This window comes from Fragaria vesca, linkage group LG2 (genome assembly GCF_000184155.1).
Source record: "Fragaria vesca subsp. vesca linkage group LG2, FraVesHawaii_1.0, whole genome shotgun sequence".
Classification (NCBI taxonomy): Eukaryota; Viridiplantae; Streptophyta; class Magnoliopsida; order Rosales; family Rosaceae; genus Fragaria; species Fragaria vesca.
This window is the reverse complement of record NC_020492.1, coordinates 12,640,030-12,649,153: the sequence shown is the minus strand read 5'-3', so window position 1 is coordinate 12,649,153 and position 9,124 is coordinate 12,640,030. Positions and strand designations below refer to the sequence as shown.

Below are 9,124 nucleotides of genomic sequence, written 5' to 3'. Positions count from 1 at the left end.
AATATATATATTTTTTAATTATAAAAGGAAGACAAAAAATTTATCTCTTAATAAAAAGACAAAATAATCTACAGCCATTGGATTTGGAATGATATGATTGTATTTTTGTTTAAGAATGACATGTCATAATCTTTTTAATTGGTGATGTGTTTAGGTGACATAGCATGTCACCTAAAATTAAGGCCAAAAATCTTAGGCCTTATTAAGGCCAAGAATCATTTTCCTTCCTTTTCCAAACTAGAGCTGAGATGGTGACAACAAACAATAAGAGAACCAAGAGGATGGAGGGAGAGGTCAACTCGTTGTAGTAATTTCACGAGGATAGCAGAATCAAACTCAACCTCAAGATTAAACACCCATAACTTCAGCATCAACAATAGCACCAATGTCATGATTAATATGAAAACCAGATATCTAGAAGCCACTAAATATGATCCCTCATCACACCACATGCACCAATTTTACTAGTACTGGATCAACATTAAGTTTGTAAAAGTTTTCAGGAGGCTTCTTCCAATAAAAGAGATTATAATGACAATCCACAAACACTTTAGCTTTAAAAGCAGTAGATTTCCATTCTTCAACATCATTTAGAATGATTTTTCAAGGACAAGAGGGGAAAGTGAAGTTGGGATAAAAAATCTTCTTGTTTCTCCATTTCCACAAAAACCAGCAAACACCAACAAATAGATCACACCATTTAATTCTTTTATGAGTAATGAACTTGCAGTTAAGTTGAGCATGTAACCAACCTTGTCGGTCAAGAGAAAATGAGTTTTTTTTTTTTTTGACAGTGGAAGTCCAATATTATTGAAACAGAAAAACTTTACAAACAAACCCACACAAACTCCAAACTGAACAAGATAAACACAATAGCAAACAATCCATCATTATCCATCCAAGTCGCAGACCTTCCAAGGGAGGAAAAGAGATGAGTCAGAACGACCAAAGCCACGCGTCGAACTCAAGGTGTCTCAGAGACGACACCCAATTTGCTAGAAACCCGGAGAACGCCGAAATCATACCAGCAAGAGAACCCCACGGCTTGTTCACCAGGAGCCTTGAACAATCCAAATCCCATTTAAACTGCAATTTCCAAATCTCAAAACCATGCATAACATCTAGGGCCAGTCCTGAATGATCAAAGGCCCAGTGCGAAAAAGAATCATGATTCATGAGCCTCTTATATTAAAAAAAGTATTAAAAAAAATGTTTTTTTTTGGGTTTGAAACCTATTAGTACTATTTTATTGTTTTTCTAAAAATACTTCTTAATTAAGATAATAAATATGATTAGTAAAAAAAAGCCAATGAAAAATAAAAAATAAACCATGAGATATGTTAAATATAAAAATATGAAGAAAACAAGCATCTCTTCGTGTAGTTGGGATGGTTGGGTTGCTTGCATTCTATTTGAGCAACCAGGTTTGAATCTCAATAGGGGCAATATTTCTCTATTATCATGGATTTTTGGTCCAATTACCAAATTAGGTAGTTGAAAAATGATGAAATTGTTCTGGGCCATTTGGTTTTCTTGAAAAATTGGGCCTAAGTTTTAAGCCTTTCAGAACAAAAACTTAAGGTCCACGACCAGTTCACCGCCATCACACACCTTAACCACCGCCACAACCACCATCATCATACCGGCTTTCGATATCCCCGCTAACCCGACACCAATTGCTTCCATTGCGGTCAGAAACAAAAGGTCCAGCCCTTCAACCCAAAACCATAACCCCGTTAACCATCATCATACTAAACCACAACCTTTTGCTTCTTGGGGTCCTTGATGACGATGGCGGCAGAGTCGGAGGAAAAGGGTTTCATGTGAGATTAGGGATTATTGCAGTGATTTGGTTTACTTGTGGCTGAATGTGTTAACGGGTTCTTAGTTTACATATTTATAATGCGGTATCTTTAGTATAATAGACTTCAGCAGTGCAAAAATAGTGTTTTATGGACTATTATAGCTTGATGGTTTGCATTTGAATATGATAGAAAAACTTGTGCAGAGGTCTACTTGAGCTTGGATATATCCTGAACTTTTCTACTGTAGTTTGTTGAAATCTAACTTGGTTATAGATGTATGATTATATTTCTCGCTTGGGATATTGATTTTATACTTACCTGGTGATGATATTGTAGTTGCGTGTAAAGTTCATGTTAGGTGATGGTATTTCATTGTTAACGTTTTTTATTTTCAAACTCTAAGAGACATATGTTTAGTTTGTTTTTTCTTCCTTTCTTTTTGGAAACTCAGGTTGATACAAAATTATTTATATTCTGCTAGTTACAGCCATGGTAGATGAATTCTTCTTTCTCCATTGATTATAAGGCATTGGTTCAGATTCATGTATATTTGGAACGTAATTTCTTATAATTGAATTTTATAATAAACATTCACTTGCAGACTATGTTTTATAATAAGGCATTGGTTCAGATTCATGTATATTTGGTGTTTTTGTCTTCATTATTTTTTCTTATTTAATCTGTTTTGAGTGTTGTTTTTCTGCCATTCTCTATTTACTCGTATGTTTTGGCATAATTTAATTCTTTAGTTGATCTTGATAGGGTGTTGATGCTTCTTTTTCTTACTTCAGCTCAGGACCCTGGGATTATCACAAAACTCACATCCACCTGAGGAAGAGTTCTGTTATGATTCATCAGTGTCTATTGATGTTGGTGGAAGACCAATGAGTTGTAATGTTGGTGGAAGACAAACTTCTTCAGTTCCCTAGAACAAAAGAAGTTATTATCAATGACGTCCTGTAAGAGTGAAGTATTGTGGCACTTGTATGCTATCACCCTCATTGTTCTAGCTGCAACAACTGTGTGGAGCACTTTGATCACCACTGCCCTTGGTTAAGACAATGCATTGTCCAGGTACCTAAACTTGAAATATTTTGGTTGTGTGATTTGTATTACCCACAACATGTTCTTGGATTTCAGAATAATCCTTGTATTCTTGTTTGTACTTTGTACTTATTATTCCTTTCTGAAGTTGGCATTTTTATTAGAAATCTAAGTTGCCATTTGTACTAGAAATCTAATTTCCTAGTATGTACGCAGTGCAACTATCGTTACTTCTTTATGGTTCATCTCTTCGGCAACTCTTCTCTGCATCTACGTGTTCTCATATCCACTCTAAACATTAAGATGTTTATGATCATCATGGGACGGTTTGGAAGGCAATGAAAGAATTTCCTGTGTCAGTGATACTAATGGCCTATTGTTTCATTTCTCTTTGGTTTGTTGGATGACTAATTGGCTTTCATCTGTACCTTATAGGTAGGTACCAATCAGGTCAGACATCTTCTAGCATGCCATCTATATTACTCTAGTTGGATCTATTTGATTATATGTGTGTTTTTTTTTTGTTGGGGGGGAGGGCACATGACCAGAGTGTGAGTACTAATTCCGATCCTTAGGTGTCTCACACACTCTTGATGAAATTGGCAAGGATATAGCCTTTTGTTATCACATAATTATTGATGAAGTAACTGCAACTACACACTTTGCAGCACTTATTAGTAGTGAGGCCACATATAGCTGAAGCACATGACACTAGAAGGATCAGAAAAAAGACTAACTGTAGTTTTTTCCTTTTCCTTTTTTGTTGTTGTTGTTGTTGTTGTTGTTGTTGCTATGTGGATGTTGAGGTGTTAGATTTTAGTCTGTGTGGTGGTTTGAATGAATGATTGCTTGTACACAAAAGCACTCAACTAACAGTCGAGGTTGTGCTTTTTGATGGAGGTGCACCAGCGCTTCTTTTACAGATTGTACAAGGTCCGGTAAACAAATTACGTCTTTGATCTAAATAGGTCAAGTTTTTAGTGTATTATTCAGATAGCTAAATAATACCATTCTGGTAAAGTGTATGCATCTGAGATATGATTGAAGTTATGCAAAGCAGGACTGCAGTTAATTTAGGGTGTGTTTGGTGGAGGGTATCCAACTATCCATTGTCTTGCAAATTGTATGACTCCCTGAGAAAAAATCCACTGTCTTGCAAATTGTATGACCCCCTGAGAAGAAATCCATTCCCTCATTATACAATGCAAATGTATAGTTTGTTAATGCAACACGTATTTAAAGTGTGGGAATTTTACTGATTAACATGCACTTGTGCTTGGTTGATATCATTCCATGTGGGGGCAATGGCTGAAGGTTTCCCCCACCCTAATGGAGAAAAGGAACAGGGCAGTTGGAGGGACCTGGCAATACATTTTACTTCGTTTGGGGTTTTTTTGGGGGGGGGGGGGGGTTGGGTGTAATGAGCCCTTGGTTAACAATTTTAATTGTTCAATCATTGCTTTGACTCTTTTTTTGTTATACCATACACATTTCTTTCATGTTACTGATACAGTGATACCATTTCTATTTTTTGCAGAACAGAGCGGACAACAGGATCAATGTTTACCACTGTGGTTGCGTTAATAACTTTCTTGAAGTGTTTTGCATGGAATGACTTTGTGAGGAAGTGCAAAGGCCTCCCCCTTTGCCCGCTGCAGGGGAAGCATAACCAGATGATTAGGGTGGGGTCCACAGTCGAAGGTAGATGATGATTTGGATATTGGTGAAGATCTGTTGAAGATCTCACAGAGTCATAATTTTGAATGGATTGACAAGGACATACGCAGTAAAGGGAGCAATGGACTGCATAATGCCTGAGAGGCCTCTTGGTTCAGATCAAACCGCTCCCACCATTCGAGCTGATGCTAGACACTCAAGATGGGTCGGAGCTGGGGAATTGCACCAGAGCAGACATCCTTGCTAGCGAAAATGTCACTGAAAGTTTGAGATGGCATGTCAACGAATGAGTAGTTTGAGATGGCATGCATTTAGTGACATGTGTCAGGGTTAGAGTTGGGACTGAAATGCCATTGAGACTTTAAATTAATGTACATATGACTTTAAAATGGCCATTTATGTAGGTGTAAAATGTAGTTGACTTATTTTTTGTTGTGAGATTGCTTGTTTCCATATAGACTAGAAAGGTGTGTAATTGTTTTGGGAACGAATAAAGGGGATAATTTTCACTCACTATGTTGGTAAAGTTGAAGCCTATAGATTGTAAAGTTGTCTCTCACCTAGTAAAAAGAAAAAGAAAAAGAAAATGAGAAAAAAAAAACAAGTAGCTAGGAGTAGGAGGACCGAAGGGAGTGTGGGCGGTGACGATACAATGCGAGAATGGGTCAGTACAGACAGTCAGGGATGGAGAGGCTCGGATTACTACGTGGCAACGGCTCCGACGTGGCTATCGGGATCCGAACGCCGGGTCGGAGTCGCCGATCGGGTCGATCCCAAGTTAGAATCTCCCCCACCTCTGCTCTCCTTGTTGTCCTTGTCTCCTTAGTTCTCCTCCTTACTCTTCTCGCCTACTTTTACCTCTCCCTCACCAGCCCCTCCTCCTCAGGTATTTCATTCGGATCTGTTTTTACCATAGTTTCAGTTCGAGCATGAATGAAGCGATTGCTTTTCTATGCAGGTGAAGATGCTCAGGAAGATGATTCAGACTTTCTCACAAATGTGACACGCACCCAGACTTCTAAGGTCCTTGGGTTTGGCAAGGGTTCGGTAACGCATGGCCGAGACTCTAGGTATTGGGATACAGATGATAGGAGAAGGGATGAAGACTATAATGAGGATACTCCCGTGGAAGTTAACAAGGAAGAGGCGTCTTTGAAATCTAATCATGAATATCTCGAAAAGGGACATGATGCTGATGATGAGTATGATGATGGGCTTGATTCTCAACAAACTCAGATGGATGAATATGATGATACTAATAGTGCTCTTCCTCATACTGGAATCAATTACGAAAATGTTTCCAGCAAGGTCCCCACTCACAACTCTCGCAACCTTGATCAAGTTGACACAAATTCTAGGCATCCTTCAAAAAGGTCGCGCTCAGATTCAAAAAGGAAAGCAAAGCGCCGTAAGTTTTCTGGTAACATATCCTTATCCATCAATTGCTGCAAATGTGTGATATTTTGTGTTGATAATTATTGTTCGTTCACAACATTATTACAATATAGAATATAAGTTTCTACAACAGACAAAGCTGATTCATATTGCAAGTTGGTAATATTTGGTGAGCGGCCTCTCCACAGCCCCATTTTTTCCTTACTTTTTTTTTTTTTCCTGTTACTTGGAGGAAAAAAGTAAAAAGACTCAAAACAACCAAGGCTATTTACTTCCACGTTCTTGATGTGTTCCCAACCAGTGATTAGTGTAGTGCCGAACAACTTAGTTAATTTCAAAGGAACTTGTATGTTGATTTTACTTTAACAAATTGCTTTGGAAGTATCCCTGATTAAAAACTATAAACTTAGTGCCAAAGGTCCTTTGTACGCAAGGAATCAATGGGAAGATCCAAACAGAGAGTGCGTGATGATGTTGTATATGTATATTGGTTTTCTGTTGTAATGTCATAGTATTTTAGGTGAATATGTTATCTGTTTCAGCATCTCTTTCTGAAAGAACAAATTTTAGGTGTTGTGTCTGCCGCTTTAATTACTTGTATAAATCTTAGAATTAGTCTGTAGGAGTAGATGATTTTGAGTAGCCTGTCACTGGTTGGAGAAGATGAATTAATTTGGTTGGTCTGGCTTGGGTATGAAGGATATTCCTACATATGCTCTTGTATATCATGGTATGAATTTTGGCATGTCTTTCTTGCTACTTTGATAGAGGCTGTTACTTCTTACTATTGTAGTGTGCTTGAACATTATTTAATAAATCTGCAGGTTCTTGTGAGATGAAGTTCTTAAACTCCACTGCACAGCTTATAGAGCCTTTAGAAAGTAGAAAGTTTGCGAGATTTTCCCTGCAGTATACTGAAATAGAAGACAAGCCCGAAGGACAAGAGCAATGGAAACCTAGATTTGCGGGGCATCAAAATTTGCAAGAACGGGAAAGTTCATTTTTGGCACGCGATCAAAAGATTAACTGTGGCTTTGTCAAAGGTCGTAAAGGATCTCCAAGCACTGGATTTGACTTGGCGGAAGATGACACAAATTATATCAGCAGATGCCATATTGCTGTTATCTCTTGCATCTTTGGGAATTCAGATCGCTTGAGAACGCCTTATGGTAAAACGGTAAGGAAATTCTCTTTCATGTGGTAGAGGCGTAGAGCTTATTGTAATGTAATTTCTTTCAAGCCAGTTTTCAAATCATCTTTCTCATCAGAAATATGAAAAATCTTATGATTGCCAAGTTTCAAACATCTGTTTACACTGGTGATCCCATCTTTTCTTGTTTGGATGGGTCAATGATGCATGATAGGTAGAGGAAAACCTGAAGAACAAGGTTATCTCTGTACATATTTGGGGACTGTTAGGCTGTTAAGGTTCTAGCTTCACACCTAGGCCTCGTTTGATTGATGGAAAGGAAATTGGTTCCTTGGTCTTTCCTATGTACATGGGAAAGTAAATTTCCCACTAGTTTCCCTAGGAGGTGTTTGTGAACGTCGGGAAAGTAACTATATTTTACTTTCCCTTACAATGTTTGGTACTTTGGTTTATGCATGGATAGGAAAGCAAGTAACATTAAGTAACCAATTATATCCTTTGTATTAAAATATAAAATATTTAAGATTCAAAAGTTTTGTGGATAATAACATCCATTAAAATAATATTTAAAAGACGCAATTAATGTTGGGAAAGTATGAAGGAAATTGAATCTCATGGTATGCGGGAGGATCCAATTTCCCATCTATTTTCCCTAATGTCAGTAAAGTCTTTCCTTTCTTTATAGGTGTGCCAAACAAAGGAAATGAACAACTTTCCCTTTCCAATCCGTGAACCAAACGAGGCCCTGGGGTTACATTATGTCATGCAAATGCAAAATATTACAAGGCCTCTATATTTAAAGAGGCCAAGCTAGTTTTAAAACAACTAGAATAAAATAATTACCCTAATGAAATCCCAAAACCAGGAAAAATCCTACAGAAATCTAGTAGTAAATCGTAATCATAACATCACTTTCTGCAGCACGCCAAATTGGCTCTTGGAACTGTGTACGAGGCCTTGGATAAACTCTAGTGGTCTTCCACTTGTGTTCTTTATCAGCAACTTGCTAAAGAAGAGAATTAAAGTAAAATAGATGGAGTAGTAATGCAATTGTTTAGAATTATCCAACCATTGGATTTACTCTGAGTTATTACATAAACATTAAGTTAAGTCAACGCTAAGACCAAAGTCTATCAATATGTACTTTTATATAAACAGCAAATGACACTTTTGGCCTGCAAAGTTCTGAAGCTTTTATCAGTCCTATGAAAGTACTTGATTTTTAAAACCGCGAAATGCTAGGATACCTCTGCTCAATAATCATTGTGATTATGTAGATGAAAGGCTGTAGGTCTTTAAGATGCCCAAAGTCCAATTTTTGTAACTGTGGGAAGTAAGGAGAGTATATTTCTTTGAATGAACTCTGGATACCTTATATAGTTAATGTCTTCTTTTACTTTTGTCTATCTATTGCACAAATGAAGATTTGTCCTGTCAGATAGCCCAAAAAATAAATTAAATGGTGATTAAATTGATGTTTTCTTAATTTCAGGTCTCTCGTTTTTCAAGGAAGAATGTTTGCTTTGTTATGTTCATGGACAAGGTTACTTTGCGTACCCTTTCTTCAGAAGGGCAAACTCTAGATAGAATGGGTTTTATTGGTTTGTGGAAGATTGTTGTGGTGAAGAACCTTCCATATGCTGATATGCGGAGAGTGGGAAAGATACCAAAGCTTTTGCCTCACAGGCTTTTTCCTTCTGCAAGGTGAGACTAGGAATAGTAACATGTACTGAATTTTGGCCTTCTAGGCAGATAATATACTTAGTAGCATAGTTTAAAGCTTGTAGGAATGCTAACTGGAGCACGTATCCATTTTCAACTGATTTTAGAACAATATGTATGCTAAAAGTGTATATTAGATTATGCATCATTTAGGTACCCATATATGTAGTGATGTGAAGGATATTTGGGTGTCTTTTTGAGTGGTTATTTTGGCTGATAGATTAGAATTGTAAGCTAGCTATCCAAAATTTTAAAGAACATGGTAGAGAGAGAGAGAGAGAGAGAGAGAGAGAGAGAGAGAGAGAGAGAGAGAGAGAGAGAGAGAGAGAAG

At 37.3% G+C, this 9,124-nt stretch overlaps 1 protein-coding gene across 1 annotated transcript in view; it reads left to right on the top strand.

Moving 5' to 3' along the window:
* The first annotated feature begins 5,132 nt into the window (after positions 1-5,132).
* Positions 5,133-9,124, top strand: part of LOC101312505 — a 6,921-nt gene continuing 2,929 nt past the window's right edge. Inside the window, exons 1-4 of the mRNA XM_004290371.1 lie at positions 5,133-5,412; positions 5,485-5,946; positions 6,746-7,098; positions 8,564-8,775. Of these exons, the coding sequence (XP_004290419.1) occupies positions 5,187-5,412; positions 5,485-5,946; positions 6,746-7,098; positions 8,564-8,775 (1,253 nt within the window). The 5' untranslated portion in view covers positions 5,133-5,186. The remainder of the gene's footprint in view (positions 5,413-5,484; positions 5,947-6,745; positions 7,099-8,563; positions 8,776-9,124) is intronic.